This window comes from Typopeltis vanoorti, chromosome 5 (assembly GCF_054136105.1).
Source record: "Typopeltis vanoorti isolate ZY-2024b chromosome 5, IOZ_Tvanoo_1.0, whole genome shotgun sequence".
NCBI classification, from domain to species: Eukaryota; Metazoa; Arthropoda; class Arachnida; order Uropygi; family Thelyphonidae; genus Typopeltis; species Typopeltis vanoorti.
Window position 1 is genome coordinate 152423007 of NC_143553.1, and position 20891 is coordinate 152443897.

The following is a 20891-nucleotide window of genomic DNA, read 5'->3' on the forward strand; positions in this document are numbered from 1 at the left end:
ACATATATCTCTCCCATAATCTAAGTTTGGCTAGTTACGCTTATGCTAAAGTACTTCCCAGGAGTTGACATTGAGCTTATACTGAAGGTCTTTTAAATGTATTCAATTGTATGTATCTTTGAATTAACAACTACAGTAGAGTGTGCAGAATATTTAGATGGCTCTTATGATTTCAATGACCTTTGTATAGTATGATATCTTCCGTAGTTCAGTCGGTTTCGACGATGTCATTTGTTTTTTAATCTGGTTTTTAATCGCACAAACTGTTCAGTAAAACCCACGCAATATACAGACATAGGAGACCATGGTAATCAGGATTGAACCACCCTATTCCCTCAGATCTAGTTTCGAATGCTTACATCTTATGGAGCAGTCTACGAATAAGCCTAAAACAGGAAGAGATTTCGTCAGGTTATCACGAGTGAAATAGAATGTTTGGTCTCCGAACAGCAAGCAGGAGTACGAGTGTCTGTTAATGGATATAAAAATTAATAATTCTGGATCTGTAGTATGAATGAGAACCAAAGTCACAGTTTAATTGGAATATTCTGTGTATAAAAATACAAAATAATGCTGGAGAGTCCGAACTTCGACCAACTCATTAACATCACCATTCGCCCGTAATTCCACACTTCAAAAGTGATGACTACCACTGGACAATGCCGTTAGGGATCTGAAGGTTTGCAAGGAGTTACCATTTAGTGTGAAACCTAAGAAAAACATCCGAAAAAACTTGTCTTTTCAGATGATTTTTTCGTTAAACCCCAAACACAAAAATAATCTATGTTAGAATGGTTTCGTTCTTTTTAATGTGGAGAGCTTTAAAAATAAATCAATTCCGCTTGTACTACTCTAAGTTTTGTTATTTTTGGGGAAAACGTAATTCGATACCGAAAAAAATGATTGGACCTCCATTTAAAAAATAAAATAAAAATCCTACAGTCTCCCTTAAGCAGTTATGCGAATAAAAATAGAAAAGAATGTGCATTCCGTACTGAAGAAAAGCTTTTTTTTTTTTTTTTTTTTTTTTTTTTTCTGTGGACTAAGCTAATTCGGCGACGTATGAATTTGAGAACCTCGGACCATTAAAATTTCTAGTGTTCTGTGGTCTGGAATAGCTCCAAAGCCTATCCCGTTTAAACACGCGTCTAGGTAGAAACGAGATTGGAAGCCGGAGGGCAGAACCTTAAGACATTATAATCTCTTCGGTTATTCAACCATTCGATCTCTGCTTATTCGCTGAGAGAATGCACAAAAATGAAACTATCAGAACGCATTTATAGTGCGTGGATTCGTTCATTCATGGAAGTAGTCTCAGATCAGGTACCGCATCAGATAATCTGAAATTGTTCGATTTTTTTTTCTCTTTATTTGAATACAATACCTAAAAAAAAGAAAAATTGATGCAGGTCGGAATACAAAAACAGATAACAAATCTCTGACTATTGATTATTCATATTAAAATCAATAAAAATCGATGGATATGAAAACTACCTCGACATTACGCATGTCTCATTCAACAATTCCCATGACTGTACGAACTCATCAAAACAGTGTGTCTTCTATCAACAACCAAAACCATTTCTATACAGTTAATAATTCACATTCAGTGTGCTAAATTGATGATTTTAGACAACCACTGTACATAAGCATGATTATTTACTTTTCAAACGTTTTAGTGATTTGATGCACTTAATTTACTCGATTAAAAAAAAAAAAAAAAAAAAAAATCAGCTAACGCCTTTTTATTCCCGTATACGGGGAGTAGGCGAGGCCATTTAGCCCTATCTAACTTTTGGAGACTGAGTGGGCAGTTCAATCTCCACTGGTACCAATCAGAGATAGATGGCCCAAGGCTATCACTAATTAAGCGGTACTCAGTGAAGAGAGACGGCTCAAATGTGCCGCCATCTCGTGGTCCCTAACCCTAACACAATATATTTAATGTCTGAAATAATGTGGGTTCTACGGTCGATTTTCTTGAGTTTACAGGACGAAAAACCCGAGTTTCCGGGAGGAAAACCTGCTTGCCCGTGCTAGAGATCGACTAACTCGGGAACCGGTCGAAAAAAGGCTTAGAAAAATTTCCTCTAGTCGCCAACTAGACTCGAAACCAAGTCTTCCTTCGTGCGGCCAAGCGCCGTAGTTGGCCAACGCCATATCCACTGAACTACACAGGCTTTACTCGATTAAAGCTGTAAATATTAAAAATTAAGAACTCTTCAAATATAATGCTCCATTATAATACCCTATTATTAAGAACTTAATCCTTATTCCTTATAAGGACTGGCTTAAAGGGGCGAAGCAAGAATTCTTTTCATCTTCCTCGCTATCTGTAGAGGACAGTGTATGGTAAGGTGTTATTGAGCAATTGAAGCTCTGATCATGGCAGGAGGGTAACAGCAATAGCCGTGCCTCAGTTAGAACCTCATTGGCTACAGCCTTGCCATCCATTACCCTCCAAGGGTATCGGATTCTTCATTGTCCATTAAGAACTTAAAATTTCCATAGTTTAATTACATATTTTTTCTATTTGCATATGAAAAAGGTATAAAGTTGCATTCTAATTAAAATTTTAATCTAGAAAGTCTCTTGAAGCATTTTAATTATTGGGTTATATTTTAAATTAAAAAAGAATTCATATATCTAAATTATTAGATAAAAGTATTAAATAAATTAACATTATTACTTAAAATTTAAGTATTTTATTTTAAACTGCTTGTACATCCAGTGAAACGTATGACACATCGTTCTTTTGCCCATGCGCAATGTTACTTCAACAGAAATGATACTTAAGTAACCTGAATAACAATATAACATTAATATTAGAACTTACTTGCATTGAATAATAATAATAATAATAATAATAATAATAATAATATAAACTACAGTATGGCAGCAATGCATAATTAAAAAAAATAATGTTAGAAATGTCATATTCTGGAAACAGCACCACAATTTCTAGCTATTCTAAAATTTATTTTCGAATATTTCAGAGAGACGAAAAGAGGGCAATTCTTTATATTTAGAAAGAGATAAACAGGCCCTCGGCATCATCTTCTACCTCACAAATCTTTCTAATGAACTATCTTTTCAAGAAGAATCCATTTGTTGCTGCCATCTAACGTTTGATCATTTATAACTAGATCAACTCCAGAAGAATAGGAAAAATAGGAATGCAATATATCAAGGACAGCACATAAGTTATATATAAAAAAATCAGGAAAAATGATGTTCAGTCTGATAAAGTAAGCTCTTACCTGTAATTGGATTATTAGCCTTGTCAGGATCCCAGTTCAGCTGAATGGTGGACCCGGTTGATGAAACGAGTTTTAGTGAAGGTGCACTGGGAGGGTCTGAAAGCACCGGAACATTTTATCTCATCTTTTCATAAAAGAAATAAATCAGTAAAATAAAACATTTGTTAGTTATCATTATGTGTTTTTAGTATAAAGAGACAGTTTTTTGTTTAAAAGATATGTACCGAATTCCAACGTCTGTGTCACTAATTCTTCCGAAGGTGGTCCAGCTCCTTTCTTATTAAATGATTGCACCACTATAACGTATTTAGTAAACTTCTGGAGTCCCGTTATTTCACTTTCATGCCTTACACCTTCGCCTGTTGCTACAGTTTTGTAAGCAGAAGATTCGATGGAACCGGAGACTTTATAGCCAACGTAATAGCCTTGGATGACTCCAGCACCTTCGTCACTGTATGCAGGCTGGAGAGAAGGAAAAAAAAACAGACATATTAATATAGGCACGCGTGTTTTCAGAGCGAATGATAATGGAAAATAGCAAGGTAAAGAGAGACAATAACATTTTAATTCATATTTTGCTTATAATGTATAATTAAAAACATTTAAAATATTTCAGAAATTTAGATTTAAAGTTACTTTAAAAGAAAGGTTTAAGACAGATCGTAATGTCTCTTATCATAATATTACCATGCATTTTATGACTAAGGACTCTCACAAAATCGACTGCGGAATTTACATTATTTTAGACAATAATCTACAGTGTGTTAGGGATAGTGCCCACGAGCTGTCCATAATTGTCTGCCGTACTCTCTTCGGTTGATGCTAATTAAAATCATTAAACAGTCTTGCCTCAACTATTTGTGATTGGCTAAGGATCGTAGTTGTTTTGTCCATAATCCCAACGACAATAATTTTCCCTTCTCTATCTCTGTATTTCCTTCACGCATGTTTCTGTTCTATAGTTGCCTCCTACTTTCCTTAATCTCTTTGACATTCTTTCTTTATTTGCCTCCGCCTGTGTTCTCATTCGTTTTCTCCTTTTCTTCACTTGTCTGTTACTCGATCTCGAATTACTGAATTTTTAAATATATAAGAATAACATTTCTGATGAGAAGAATCGGAAGAGTTTGAAGTAAATAAAATAAAAGTGGAGTTTTGAAAATGGACGTAAGCTACATATGCAATGGTAAATATACGAGACGGTGGTTTAACATCATCTACTGAACAGAGAGAGAGAGAGACGAATAATGCGATTAAGTAAATGTATAGGACGTATATTATGTTTACATAAAAAGGAGATATTCGAATGAAAATGTTTCGTTTTGAGTGCGTTGCACTCAAGACGAAACAAATTAAACGTATTCCATCCTTTGAAGATATGTCACATCAATAAAAATAAGAAGCATATTTCGATCTCAGATCTTCCTCATTCTCTAAATGTAATTCAGTTTTTCTCCAAAGATCACGGAAAGGCTCCATTATTATACCGTCCTCTACCGAATTTCTATCAAAGTAGATAACTCTATTCCTATATTTTAAAATGATAATATATTTTCAAATACATTTTGGAGGTTTAAAGCAAGATTCTGTTTTCTGTTTGAGCACAATATTCAACATTATTACTATTATTATTATTATTATTATTAATATACGGATACTACCATGGAGTCAAAAGACTCATCATACCTCTCGCTGAACCTATACCTTTGAACCTTTTGTATACCTAAAGACAAAACACTCACAACTGACTCTGACAACCCATTCACAATTCTCCAAGCAAACATCTAGTGCTAACCAGATCTTTATTCTAATTCCAGGGATGACTATTTGTTCTGGTCCTTCTAGCCAAGTGCTAAAACATTTCTCTTGCATCTATCCTATAAAATTCTTTAAGACATTTAAATGTTTCTATCATACTCACGCTTTTTCTGCTGTCAACAAACTTCTGCAATCCTCGCATCCTCAATCTATCCTCATAGGGAACATTCTACAGGCCACTCACCGTCTTGGTCATTCGCCTCTAAAACCTCTCCACTGTTTCCTCATCCTCAAGAAACTCAGGGGACCAGTCTTGCCGAGTAATCCTATCTGCTACTTGAGCAATATGTCTTCTCAACTTTAACTCTCTGTCTACCACCACCACCCCTAAATTTCTACTTTCATCTATTTCCTGGAGTACGGTGCCATCAATATGATTCACAGCTTGTAATATATTTTTCCGAAAATTGCATACCTTTACACATTTCTACATTAATCTGATTCCATTATTTTTTGCTCTTACTGACAGCCTATTTAAATCGTCCTACAAGTTCTCCACATCGCCTTGATTGACTATCACTCTACCTAATTTCGCATCATCAGCAAACAAATGAATATTTCCTTTCAGGTTATTTCCTATATCATTTATGTACAAATTAAACCAGCAATAGTCCCAGCACTGAATCTTGTGCCACACTACTAGTTATCTGTTTTCCCCTCGATTATGCCAAACCATGTACCACTTTTTGATATCTGTGCAGAAGCCACCCTCTTATCCACTTGACCAGTGTCACATCCATCCCCATTTGATCTAATTTGCGTAACAGAGTTCCATGTGGTATTCTGTCAAATGCCTTTGCAAAATCCAGCAAAATCATCGTGTAGCCATTTCCTTTATCCAGCTATTATAAAAAGTTATGGCATGGTCGACCCTCATACAGTATCATAGTTTTATCTACCCATTCTTGAATTACTTTTTGACCAATTTTTCTAGTACTTTTACCACCACTCCTGAAATACTGATTAGTCTATAATTTCCTACTGCAGTGTTAGAATCTTATACAAGGTTCTAAGACTGCAGTAGGAAATTATATACAGGGGGGGGATTATTTGTCCTCTTTCCACTCCCTTGGAACTCTATCAGAACTTGATCGCGTAGCGAAAGCTGTACACTAGAGCGTATGCTGGAAATATGGTTTCTCAACCTGAAAAATCCCTTGGAAACACACAGTTGAAAAAGTTATTGAAAATGAAAACTGCCAAGACATTATAGGACTTGAAATTTCATTCACCTTGAACATAATATGCCAGACATCCACCGCAGTCGAACAACAACACGTGCGGCTTATTGATATGGCAACACCAGCAGATAGTAGAGTAGAAGAAAAAGAGCATGAAAAGATGACCAAGTATAGGGATCTGGAGATTGAAATCCAACCACCAAGAAAGCAACAACAGTTCCAGTCTTAGGTGCGCTAGGAGCAATACCAAGAATATTTATGAAACATCTGGAAAAGCTGAGCCTCCCACTAGATATAACACCATCTCACTCCAAAAAACGGTACTTTTAGGACATCTCACATTTTGCGACGAAATCTGGTCGATTCCTAGGCGTTTGGATAAAGCCCGAATTGGACTCAGTTGCCAGCCAAAGATTTCATGATTCTATTTCAAATTTCTTGTTACTCTTTGACTGTAAATAACTCTGTCAATTGAATATAACAATAACAATAGTTATTAACAATGTGTGTGTGTGTGTGTGTGTGTGTGTGTGTGTGTGTGTGTGTGTGTGTGTGTGTGTGTGTGTGTGTGTGTGTGTGTGTGTGTGTGTGTGTGTGTGTGTGTGTGTGTGTGATGGCATCATTTAAGAATATTATTGCTAAACCCACCTTTACCTATAATGATATCTTTACTTGTTTGTAGTTGCCGCATATTACTTATAAACTTCTGTGAATGCGAAATAGGGAATGAAACCTCTCCTCTTGACTAAAATGGCACAATCAGGTCACAGTAAAGATGATCTCATACAAAATTTTATTACAGTTCAAGCAGTGGATTACGAGGGTAATCTGCGAAATCATGGACACACATAGCGTACCAAATAAGGCTTTATGCTAGGGAATCATCCATTCAAATTTTGCAGTGGTTTTATTCGAGGTTGTGTCGCTGCCGATCACCAAATGACTAGATACGTATTGTGATGCGGCCCTCGGCTAATTTTTTTTTTAATGCGGCCCTCGTGTTACCTAAGGTTGGACAGCCCTGCCCTAGTACATGTGAAGACTGACATGTATAAATCGGCTGTGAACAACTAACAAAAGCTTGTGTTATATCCAATAAGCAAGGGCAAGTATCTCAGATTAAAATGTTAGCTAAGGATTTAATACTTTCGTTGTCGGGTGATATTAAATGAACTTAAAGATCTGCAAATTCAAAAATAAACAAACAGATTTAATAAAAGTATTTTAAACAAACTGAGTATGTTCAATAAAGTCTATGGATTTAGGGGAAAACAGAATAATTAACATCGATAGAGAAGATAATTAAATAGTAAACGTGTTCATAATATTTACTTTCCAGGTGACTCTCAAAGAACTTGAGCTGGTTGCAATGACCCTGACATCTACCGGTGGACTAGTTGGAGCTGTTAAAAAGAAAAAAAACACAATAATCACATAAATAGTTTTCTTTGATCGACCTAATTGCATTTATTTAGCCATTTTATTAGATCAGAACGTTCCCTATCACTCCAGTTTTTTGATCAATGCAGATAAAGTAGATGGGCACACTTTTCCCACGAGACGCATCCTCAGTCGACATCCAAAGGTGGCTGACAGGTGGAGCAGCTTTACAACATGTTCTCTTGCAAATACGCCTTCCACCCCATACTCCTTTGATCAAGTAAATACCTGCCATCTTCTCTTTCTTTTCATCTCCAGAACCAAAAGCACTCGTTCCTTGATGTCACCCGTGAAAGGATTACTTATCTCAGAGAGCGACATTGACATCTTGTGCAGCCTAAGGGGACAAGTGTGTGTCTCCATTTCTGCGAACAGCCATCAATAGCCATGACACTGAAATATTAAGTTCTCTCCTTATTTCAAAAGCTGTCTTTTTAAATCAAGCACATAATTTACCAAAGATGTCTTCCGGCTAAACTGCGGCAGATTATTTGAAAAATAGTTTTCTAGTAGCGTCAGTTGAATCAACAGAAGGACGGGAGAAAAAACGTTAAAATTACAGAAAATAAATACCGCTTTCTCATGTGTAAGGAGTTTTGCTGCAGCATTCATACATGGATTGCACCCGATTAGAAATAGCAGTGGTGTTTGATTTTTGTACCTGGTAATGTAAACTAATTCATCGTTAAAATTTAAAAAAAAAAGTTATAAACATACTGGACGTTTTTTTTATTATTTGAATTGATATAAACACTGAACATATTGTGCTTACCAATACAATGCACTGTTTACTGTCCCTGTTTGCTTACTTGGGAAAAGGGATTAAAACCAAGTTTATAAAATTGCTTGGTATCTTTAACGTATAGAATACCTAAGGTAAAAAACTTTCTACACACACACCATATGGATATAAGGACAGTAAACAGTTCATTTTATCATGGTAAGCACACAATATGTTCAATGTTTATATCAATTCAAATTTAAAAAAACGTTCAGTATTTTTTTTTTCATGTATACAGTTTGATTCCGATCTTTGAGTTTCTTATTCGGCTTTGAAATAATGTGGGATTTAATATCCCCTTAATTTAAATAACGTTCAGTATGTTTATATGTTTAACTTTTTTTTTTTAATTTTAGCGATGAATTAGTTTACATTACCAGGTACAAAAATCAAACACCATTGCTCTTTCTAATCGGGTGCAATCCATGTATGAATATGGATTGCATACGAATTAAGCAAGAATATTAATTTTTCTTTTAATTATATTTTCAACTCGAAAAATAAAACTGTATCAAATCAAACATCTACTTTTCAGTTTGTGTTATACAATACTGATTCAAAGTTCTTAAAAGAACTGGGAGATGGACTGAGTCCTTGATCTTTATCTATCCCGTCATCTGAATGAAGAAAATCTGTGTGGATGGGGCGTTATTGGCTAAAAGCTCTAGTCATTGCTGGGTAACGGCAATAGCCGAGCCTCAGTTAAAACTTCATTGGCTACAGCATTGCCATTCGTTACCCTGGAAGTCCTAAAAAGGACTGTTTTTTTTTTGTACATCATTTCCCTATCCAATAATACTGATTCAAATTTCAATAATATTAATATTTCAATTAAGCTTATGCAAAATATAAAATGGTAGATTAACATATTCTAATAAAACTCTGGAAATATAAGAAATATAAAGATTTTGAGCATGTATTTTCCTCATAATAATTAAATATTATAATATTATTGATATTATAGGATAAAAGCCAAGAAATAAGTTTGGTATTTCTTCATGATATGACGAAAAAATAGTATTTTTTTCACTAAATTTCACGTAAATTTCACGTAATTTGCCTATTTCACGTAAGTTGCCTATTAGCACTTGTCAGTAAATTCTGGCTATCTCAGGATAGTCCACCGATATTTTCAATTTTGAAATTTATAATGAGCGAAAAATAATAACCAGAAATAAGAGCATACATAACTGTTTAATAGCAGCCCTCATTTTTAATACTTATATTGTTTTTGATATGAAAATGGGTTATTAGATATATTAGGCCGTATAGAAACTTTTGTTGGAATAAGCCAATGTATTTTATCACGTTTCTGGTGGTTTTATATGGTATAATTGTCTCTCCCTGAACAGAATTTTTTTTATTCGACGACACAACTTTCGCCACAAAAAAAAAAAAAAAAAAAACTTTTTTTTTTTTTTCCCTCTCTCTCAACGAAGCATGCACAGCAAGCATGCCATGACCCTGCTCATTTCACGATTACTCTGCCCAAAATTGGACCTTCGGTTCTGGGAATAAAGCGATTACGTCGCCTGGGACCGAACAAGCGATTAGTTAGAATCTTGAACTTGTGATGTCAGCTATTGCAGGTAAAGTCGTGTGGGCAGCCACGTTATCTTGCTACAACAACAACCGGAGTTCTAAATTACGTCCCGCGTGGCTTTACCGTCTCCTTAAATTCAACACATCATTAACTATGGTTGAATAAACTGCGGTGAATCTTACAATAACCTTTTTTTGCTTCCTTTTGGGGTTGTTTTCATAAAATAAGCATTTTATGACGGCACAACATTCACTTTGCCATTACTTCGTTCAAATGATCATTCAAATGCTGTTTGCATTGATATATTTATAAACTTGTAACGTTTTTGTCGATACATTAATGCCTTGATGGTCAGAATAAGACATCAAAAAGGACGATTTTGATTATGTCTTGAAGCATCACTCCCTTATCTTGATGTTTAGCACAACTGCGGACAAATAAATGCTCAAAATAAATAAATAAAATAAGTAAATAAATTTTCCTGGAATATATATTTGTAAATTAACATAATTTAATTTAAAAGTTAATGAATTATTGTGTCATATCCAGCTTAAAAGTTATTTTTTTGCGAACTCTGAATTTATGCAAATTCTAAAATTAATTACAAATAAAATAAAAAAATTAAAAAAAAGGACCGCCTCATAAATGCGAGATTAAAAGACACATTTTCAACAATGACAAAACAAATGCTACACTGAATTCGTCCACATTACCCCCCCCCCCCGCATGGCAAGAGTAAGCCTTTGTACAGTAATATAGTGAATTGTATCTTTTTGATAAACTAGTCTTCAGTTTAGAGCATAATTTCTTACCATACCTTTTTTTATTTATTATGTTGCACGAAATTTTCATAAACCTAATTTTAATAAATTATTCTTAAAGGATTAGTCTTAAATTATTTTTATTCTTAATAATTGATGATTATATTTAATAATAAAGTTATTCTTAAAGGATTCAAATATATATAGGAAGAAACAAAGGTGATTTTGACTAATCAGACGCATGCGTACTTTGAAGGTCGTCAATGTTGCTACAGTTTATACCCAGAATGCATTGCACATACAGTTAAAATATGCTTCAACAGATCAATTTCTAAATTAACATTTCGCAGAGTCAATGAATTTAATACGACAACAAAAAGTTTGTGAATATCCTATTTTGGATTAGGTAACAATCCTCTTTAAGACTTCATTTTCTTAACGATATATCTAACACGAAAAACAACCTAAATTAATTAACACTTGGAACAGGAATCGATATTTTTCTGCCAAACAAAGAATTCTATAACTCAATTAGCAGCTTAGATTCTTTCATTGATAACAAATATAATTGTTCAAATTCCTTTGTATGTAAATACGTTCATTTGCATATTTTTTCTCCGAATATATAATCAGTTATGGAAAACAATCTAAACGAGTTCATTGATTAGCATCTTCAGCTCTTATTAAGACTGTAAAATCTTTATCTCTGTATGAATACAATTTAATATTGTAGTCACTGCTCGCACATAGAATTCCAACACTAATTACATCACTGTTCGCCTTCAGTTTTCTATTTCCTTTATTAGGTTAATAATCATTAAAGATAGTGAACATAATCCAGTTTGTTAAATATAAAAGCCAATGTTTTCGTGAGGAATGATCTATTTCCGAAGGAAGAATTCAAATCAGTTTGAATTATATATATATATATATATATATATATATATATATTGGCAACTGTCCAAACTTGTCTAACGCAAGATTGTAATGAGGTCCTCAAGCCACGAGGCTTTGTACCAAGTCATCAATGTGCGGACCTAAAAAATAGCCTTCATAATGTTATTCTGTGGCGTTTCTGCTCTAGAGAACCAATTTCGTTGGCTTCTATGCATAACCTTTTGTCAGTAGCAGTGACAAAAGTCACTTCCTATCCAAGTGCCTCACCCTTCTTTGTCCTACAGTGCTTTTCTTTCTTAATATCTTAGCTAAGCCAGGAAATGAACTGCGAAGTAAAAAATTCTCTCATTCCAATGTTCCCGTTTAAAAACGTTTTTTTTTTTTTTGTCATAAAATGATGGATCCAAACTATTTTCTTGAGATACGTACTCAATTCTTTCATCTGTTTTACTTGGCAAAAGTTCCCTTTCTATTTAGATATCATTTCTTTTTAAGAACTATTTCTATAGCAATGACCTTTTTTTTTTTTTTTTTGCTTTCAGTTTGTAAGTGAGATGCCAGATTTCCATTTATATTCGGCATTCAGAAATTTGAATCGTTAGCTCATTAATGTTGTTTCGGACTAGTACTGAAAAAGGCAATGCACTCTTGTAGACATGTCGTGTAGAGTGGAAAAAAAAAAAAAAAAAAAAAAATTCTTGGTTAACAGTCAAATTCTCATCATGAAATATCTCTCGCAGTTCATTTTGGTTCATTAAAGTCTCCATGCACGTAATAATACTAATTATCTGTTGTTTTTGTAGAAGCACGATGACAGCTGTTCCTCGCGATAATAAATTTAACTGCTTCAATGGTTGCTAATGATTTCATGGATACGGATATCTTACATATAATTTTTCTCCCCAGTCATTATGAATATTCTTCTGACTACGTTCTTTCAATTGGAAAACGACCGGAATGCCACACGCGTGGAAAAGAGAATATATTTTAATCTATGTGTTTTTTTTTAAATAAAAATTACATATGAGTATTAGACAAAAGGTCACATGAAGCATAATACTAAAGTTTTAATTTCTATTCTTTATTATTATAATTTTTAAATGGCATATTTTAAAATCATCATTTAAGACATCATTTATTTATTTAATCATTTTGATAGAAATATTCATTTAATAATTTTCTATAAAACATTATAATAGTGACATGGAGAATATTTAAAATAACTTCAACTAGTAAATATGTGCAATAATTTTATTTTTGTTAGTCTTTTACTAAAACCCTACATCCTTTTTAAGAGATTTATTTACTCGGAATGGTTACATTTATTTCAAAACCACTGTTTCTCAAAAGTGTCGTCAATCCCCCGGTTAGGGGAAAAACACACTGGAAAACAGGAACTAGAAAGATTTAAGTATGATATATGAATTCTTGACTGATGAAAACATTAAGCCTAAACGACAATTAATAAATTAATTAAACGACGAAAATGTGTAATTGTTGCTTATTTAAGTTTAGTAAATTAAAATTAACATTTCTAACCGTTGCATACTAGTAAAACTCTAACGCAGTGGTTCTTAACCTTCTCGAAGTCGCGGAACACTTTTGATTATAAGAAAAAATTGAAGAACACTAGAAGCATTAGGGTCATAAAACTAACAATAAAAATACGCACGAACTTGCCTTTTATAAAAATGGAACTAATTTTAATGCGATACTTGAGCTTGTCGGCTTTTGAAGATTTCAGCAATATCAGGTATATTGTATGCGATATAGCTACCTTCATCTCTTTTTCTATATTAGTAAGTCTTTCCCGCTTTTCAGTTTTTATATTGGTTAATATTGAGAAACCGAGCTCATATTGATATTGAAAACTGTAACAAAATTTTCAGTGCTCTTGTGGAGAGAGATGGGTATTCGGCTTAAACAAAAATCCAAAATTCCTCAAGAGTTATTTCAGAGAATTTAATTTTTAGAGTAAGATCCGTTGACAAGGTAAGTAATTGTTCTTCTTCTTGTAACGAAAATTCTCAATTCAATGTATCGGCTATGCCAAATGGATTTCGTATCCAATCATAATTGTGAGTATTTAAGGAAGGAATGTAACTTGAAATCTTTTCTTTCAACATTGTTAAATGTTCTGTTATAACGGAAACAATTCCCTCTAAATTTTATTATGGAGCGAAGGAAACATACCTTCTGTATTTTTTTCTGACATGCTGTTTTTCCAAAAAGATAATTTTTTATGAAAAGTTGACAGTGGATGTCAAAATATTTTCATTTGTCGCTTGGATACTTGTATTAAAGCTATTTAAGTAATTAAATATATCGGCTAAATATGCCATTTTAGCACACCAAATATCATTTTGAAGACATCTTCAAAAGCATCTGTACCTTCCTTTTGAAAAAAGGCGAATAATTCGTTCTTAAATTTTAAAATTCGGAATAGCACTTTACCCCTGGATAGCCATCTTATTTCTGTGTGAAAAAGCAAAGATTCGTACTTGGCTTGCATAGATATGCAAAGTTTTTTTTAAAAGGGCCTGCTTTTAAAGGTACTGATTTGATGTAATTTACAACTTGGTCTAGTATAGGTTTTAATATTGCCGGTAATGCTTTTGAAAGATGTCACATGACATCTTTCAAATATATATAAACCATTGCTCTAACGTGTACTTATATATATATAAGTACACGTTAGAGCAGTGGTCGCCAAAGTGGTCGATATCGAAATATATATATATATATATATATATATATATAAACTGACATAAGCGTCTTCTTCGCTTGTCCTATTATAATTACGTAATAGTAAAATAGAGGGGATCGATAAAACAGCAAGAAACTCTTGAAGGGGTCGACAGTCAAAGAAGTTTGGCGACCGTGCGCATATCACTTAGGTTACCTTATGTTTCATTTATTAATAAGAATAAACTGAATAAAGTAATATTAAATTTATTTATGTATTCCTATTGCAATAATTAAAGTTAAATTAAAACTAACAGCATTAATGCATCTTTCCTGATATCTATATAAATTTTAAAAACAAAACTGGAAAACCAATTTTTGACAAAGAACTTAAAACTAGATATAATAATACAATTTGAATTCAATTTTAAGTTAGAATTATGACGTAGCTTTGTTCGCCTTAAGCATGAATTGCTGTGACTTCTTGTACAGTATAACTTGAAACAAGTTGGAGTCAAACTGAAATATGCGATATATAAAATAAAATAAAATATTGCATCAAAGAATAAAATGATAGGTTCGAATACTGAACAATAATTTTTTAAAAATATTTTTATTGGTCTTCGCATTGGTAACGTGCAATAAAGGGGCATAATAACATGGTACTCATTCAACAGAGATGTGTTTTAATATCGGTATTTGATATATCAATTAATACATTTTAACATTTGAATCGGAAATTGTACAATTAATATTAAGCAATATATACTAAACTGTTTATTAAATTATAACATAATTTTAACTCACATCAAGGTTAACAAAACCAGTCTTATAATTAATAATAATTAAAGCATGAACCAATGAGAGGCGATATAATCACATTCTTCGAAGCTTGAAGAAGAGTGCAATTGATGTATACTATTCATGTTATTTGGTACTTTATGGACGGTGTTGCCTTGACAGATTGTGCAGCAAGATGTCGAGCAGTGTGGGCAAAATGATCTCTCCTAACTGCACATGATGAGCTTTTATAGCTTTAGCTATGTAGAGAGATGTGGTCGGTGGTTTTATGCGAAAAGTGTGTGCTGTTTCGAATTTATTTATATATTCAATTTATCGATATGTTCAAGATCATCCCTAAATGTATTAAGGGAGATGATTTTGTATCAGAGTTATCAAATTTCTCGTTATACACCATAATCGCTACTTATTGTTGATTTAGCGTATCGATGTGTGGTATAATCTATGAAAGGCAACATTATTATAATCACCATTCTAAATAGTATTCTCAAAGCTTCTTAAGGTAGCTTTTCCAAAAATACTATAACAGTTAGGCCATAACTGATTATTGCTTCATATAAAGATCTTCTATTAGAACGTGGACTTCTTTTTTTTTTTGAAGACAGTTAATATCTGTTGTCCACTTAATATCGTGATTTAAATGGAATCGAGATATTTTACTGCTGTGACCTTGGTTATGAAAATAACTGAAAATTTTTCTCCTACGCTACTGCAATCTATTTGTTATTTATTTGCGAAAATTATTTATTTTCGTGTGATCTTAATGTCTCTCTTCACTGAACTAGGTTGGGCTGCAGTAGAATCATTTCGCTTTTCTTATTTCTACATTGTTTTAATCATCTCTAAGAGTGTGTTTGGGGAGATTGTCTTTTTTACTCCAAAGTGCATCTGTATGCTACATAAAGAGAACTTTAGTGTTAATCTTAGGTGAATTATCTTATTTTTCTTTTGTTTCATGGTCGTCTGGTTGCTTTCTTGTATGTCACCTGAAATGTTTTTAAGACAGCAGCGTATGTTCCTTGTAGAGAATTTTCGTAAACTAAGTTGTTGCAACTCTTGTTCTACATCTTTAGATTTACTATTGAATCTATAATATAATCCGTGCTCTAATACATATTTCAAGTGTTTCGTAGTTTCATATTTATGCTAAACGTAATGGTCAACCAATTTCGTTTCAGTGCTATAGGTATGATAGTCTGGATGGTAGTCTTGGGGGAGGACAGTATGATGTGATCGATGGATGAGCTAACCAGGCAAGTTTCCTTAATTTCCTCTCGAGTGACATCTGTTATGGTAATTGCAAAATTGTAGCCAGAAGATCCGATATTTTGATGTCGACAAGAAATCTTGATCAGTGGTACTGATGTTCATTAAGATGGGATTTCTTAGTCAGTTTTCTGTGATGTAAGAAGCCATTGTGTCTTGATCTGGCAGATGCTAATAACGTATTCGTTCTCTGATATCCTTGCTCTATTGGAAGTTTATATTCTGCTACTGTAAAGAGAACCGTTCGTTTTTTCATAGTGCAGGTTGATTTGACGAGTATTCCTTTTTCTTCCTCTTCCATTTGTTGTTCTGCAGTACAGCAGGTGATTCCTCAGTGAGTAGCTTATTTCTGATTTTTTATCTGCTGGTTGCTTCATTTAGCATTAAAATATCTTTGCTTTCCATAACAATGTTATGAGAATAGGCCCTGGAAGTTTAGCCACCGATTTTTTTAAATTTCGCATATCGATGCGAGGTGGGTCGATTCTATTTTCGGAATAATGTTTTGATTTAAACTCTTTGACGTCTGCTAGGATTGTATGCTTTATATTATCAAGAGAACTTTCGTCTGCAGGCATTCCAAAAACAATAATAATAATAATAATAATAATTTATTTTATTTTATTTTTTATTTTTTATTTTTTTAAAAAACATTTTATTATGTCTCAGTATAAGTTGCATACAATAATAATATTTACAGTATTTACAATAAGGATTATACAGAATTTTTTTTTTTACGTCTCAGATGAATTGCATACATAGTTGCTGTAGTAATTATATATATATATAATATTTATAATGCATTACAAGTGTGTATAACATATACTTGCAAGTTAGTAATTTTCTTCCTCGAAGCTTAGCAGAGCTTATCTGAGGAAGATAATAGATGACAGAGGGTGGTGGTTTCATGGTTGTGTTCCTATACTGGTCACAAGCCAGGTGTTGATTTTACTGTTTGTTGGTACGTGCTTGGAAGACTTCGACTGCTATTACAGTTTAACTTTTTTTTTTGTGTGCAAATAGGGTTGGATTTAAACATGGTGTGTTTGTTTCTTTGTGTTCTTGTAGTGATAGTTTTTGAGAGGAGGGGTTGTCATAGGTTTGTGTGTGTGTGCATGTGTGGTGGGGGAGAGAGAAACAGGAATTGCTCTAATTTTCATTCTCGCTATAATATTTATATAGTGCCTGTTTCAGCTCTCTGTATGTTCCTAGGTTTCTGTTGTCGAACGGCAGTTTGTTTATCATGTCAGGTACGTAGAAGTTTCGGGTGGCTTTGCCGTGGTGATTGTTGTACTTATATGTTATGTAGTTTGTTGACTGTGGTCTTGTTATTTGATATGTTGTTCTGGTTACTCTATATGTTGGGCTGTAGTAATGTTTTAACATGACTGTATAGTGGCATAAGTGTTTCATCTTAAATCTTTTGTGTTTTGCCCGTGCTTCCTGCAGAAGTGTGGGTTGTTCCCAGAATATCGGTTTTACCTTTTATCTTGCAACCATTGTAACCTGTTAAGCCTGTAGTCTGCGCACAATGCGTATGATGTGATTGCATATTTTAAAATGTTTTCACATAATGATTTATAGATTAGTATTTTTATGTGGGTTGGGACAATGTCTTTTAATCTGTATAGTTTGCTTGCTATTATCCTAAGCTTGGTATATAGGTAGTTTGTATGACTATTCCAACTTTAATCAGCATCGAAGTGAAGTCCGAGATAGCGTGTTGTTTTCACCTGTGTGATAGTTGTGATTTTAGGTTCTGCACTTTGCGTATAGGAGGATGAATGTTTGATAGTGAGATATTTAGTTTCTATGGGCAGGGTTTAGGGGTTTTTGAATATCATTAGATTTGTTTTTCCAGAGTTTATATAGATGCCGTTTTCGGTTAACCAGTTAATGATTTGATTGGTCTCGTGTTACATATTTGTGTAAGCGATATTTGCGTTGTTGTGAATAGATACTATGGTCGTGTCGTCTGCGTACTGGAAGATTTTACTTTTTAGGGGAAGGTGGCTTATGTCATGTGTGTATATGTTAAATAGAATGGAGATAGGACAGCTCCTTGCGGTACTCCACAGGTTACATGTACCTCTTAGCTGTATGCTGATCCTATATGTGTGGTGTGCTTTCTGTTTTTCATGTATGCTTTAAACCACTGGAGTAGACGACCTCCAATTCCGATATGCGTTAGTTTCGTTAACAAGTTTTGTGTGTAAGTGTGTTAAAAGCTTTTGTTAGGCCAATGAATACCAATGAATACATTGGTATTCATTGGTTATTCTATTTTTATCCAATGCAGCGTTTATTAGATCTGTAAAATCTTCCAGGAGTGTTGCTGTTCCTTCATTTTTTTGAAAAGCCATATTGTGTTTTGGGCATGATTTGAAATTTTTCAACGTTTGTGGAGAGTTTGTGATGCACGATGCGCTCCATGATTTGGTTGATTACAGACAACGTGGCGATGGGCCTGTAATTACTTATAATGTTTATTTTTCCATGTTTGTGTATTGGTGTGATTAATGCAGTCTTCAGTGTTTCAGGTATGTGTCCCGTTTCGAAGATTTTATTTAACAGTTTTTGTATAACTGGAAGTAGGTTGGTTGAGTGGTTCTTGATGTCTCTTGGTCTGATTCCGTCTATCCCCGGTCCTTTGTTAGGGTTAATTTGTTGAATTGCCAGTGATAGTTCTTCTTTTGTTACTGTGGGGAACCACATCGACTGGGTTGCTCGTGGACCTAGTTGAGAATGTTCGTTTGTGCGAGGAAAGGTTGTTTCTTGTAGTTTTTCGACAGAGTTCACGAAGTGCTGATTACAGTTATTTGCCAACTGTTTGAGGGATTTGGGGTCGCAGGCAAAGCTATGGTTTATTGTTTCTGAGGCAGTGGTTCTGTGTATATTGTCCAGCATTTCATTAATCAGGTGCCAGGTTTTCTTTATGTCATTCTGAGCTGTTGTTAATTTGTTGCTGTAATAGTTTCCTTTTGCCGTTCTAATCTCTGTTGTTAGGAGATTCCGTTTTCTTTTTTATTCAGCTTTTACAGCGATATTGTTCGGCGATTTCTTAAGTTGTTTCCATAGAGCATCTTTTCTTTGTATGTCTGTTAGTATGTTGTCTGTTATCCATGGATTTTGTTTCGTTTGGGGGCGTATTTTTATTTTTGTTAATGCTTTGTTATATATTTTGTTAAATGCAAGTTTAAGATTATTATATACAGCATCGGCAGAGTCTAAACATGCTATCTGCATCCAGTCTGTTTTTCTGATTTCATCGTTTACTATTGTTTCGTTGTTTCGTTTAGAATGTTATAATACTGTTTTGTAGTCTCAGTGAGTTTTATGGGTTCTGATTCAGTGTGTAACTGTAATTCTGTGAAATAATGGTCTGCCAGTTTGCATGTTATGACGGCTGCTGTGTGGCTGTTTGAAGGGGCCCTTATATTTATATGATCAATGCAGGTTGAGGTTGTTGTGTTTCCGACTATCTCTTGTCGTGTATACGACTGTATGGATGGGGTTATGTTATATGCCGATAATAGGTCTAGGTATTGTTCTGTGTTGTTATTTATGTTCCTAATGTTTATATTAATGTCTCCTATTATTATCAAGTATTCTGAGGCGCCTACTTCCGTGACTGAAAGCCATCTGTTTAGTTCTTCTAGGAATTTTGTGGTTCTTAAGTTGGGTGGTCTGTATATTGCGTTTAATATCAAGAAGTTTTCTTGTTTGATGTGTTTAATTTCGATGCGTATGTTTTCTGCGTATTCTAATTTATAGTTTATTTCTGTTACTTCTAGTTTATGTTTGGTAAATATTATTATACCACCGCCTCGTTTTGTTTGTCTGCAGTGTTTCTATTGTTGGAAGTGTGGCATTTGGTAGATGATTGCCTCTTCGTTTGTCGTAGATACTTATATCAATAATAATAGTAATAATAATAATATAAGATGGATGACAAACTAAAATAGTAAACTAAAAATAAAATAATCATAATAAATAAAATATGTAATAAAATCATATATAGGTTGAAACTATAAAGCATTAAATGGTAAAATCATGTCACATAATATCTTAAAGTAATATACAGTATGGTACAAAAAAAGTACTGAATAGCTACAATGTATGTTATGGAGTAAACGGATTTATTGACAAAGAAATGTTGTGTACATCCACAACTATCCGTGGAGGTCGAATAAAGCATTAACGACGGTAGATTACGTGATCATTTTGAGCACGTAATCGCATCGAACCCTGTCTTTCAAGACAGGTTTCGATGGGAAGGTTCTCTGTTATCTTGGAGAACAAGAGTTGCGACATCTGCTGGACATGTGTAATTTTATCCACGTTCATCAAAGTTTGAAGGGTCTAAAGATGCCAAGGCCGGTCTGATTTATTAGCATATCCGCTCTCCAATCAAGAACTGCGGTTTCGAATCCCACTACGAGCATAGACGTTTCTGAT

The 20891-nt window shown here is 33.7% G+C and overlaps 1 protein-coding gene across 1 annotated transcript in view; it reads right to left on the minus strand.

Moving 5' to 3' along the window:
• The window catches only part of LOC150106947 (cell adhesion molecule Dscam1-like), a 322565-nt gene that overhangs the window by 166023 nt on the left and 135651 nt on the right, over positions 1-20891 (minus strand). The window contains exons 16-18 of the mRNA XM_090393513.1: positions 7592-7662; positions 3485-3722; positions 3261-3356 (exon numbers count right to left, since the gene is read on the minus strand). Of these exons, the coding sequence (XP_090249639.1) occupies positions 3261-3356; positions 3485-3722; positions 7592-7662 (405 nt within the window). The remainder of the gene's footprint in view (positions 1-3260; positions 3357-3484; positions 3723-7591; positions 7663-20891) is intronic.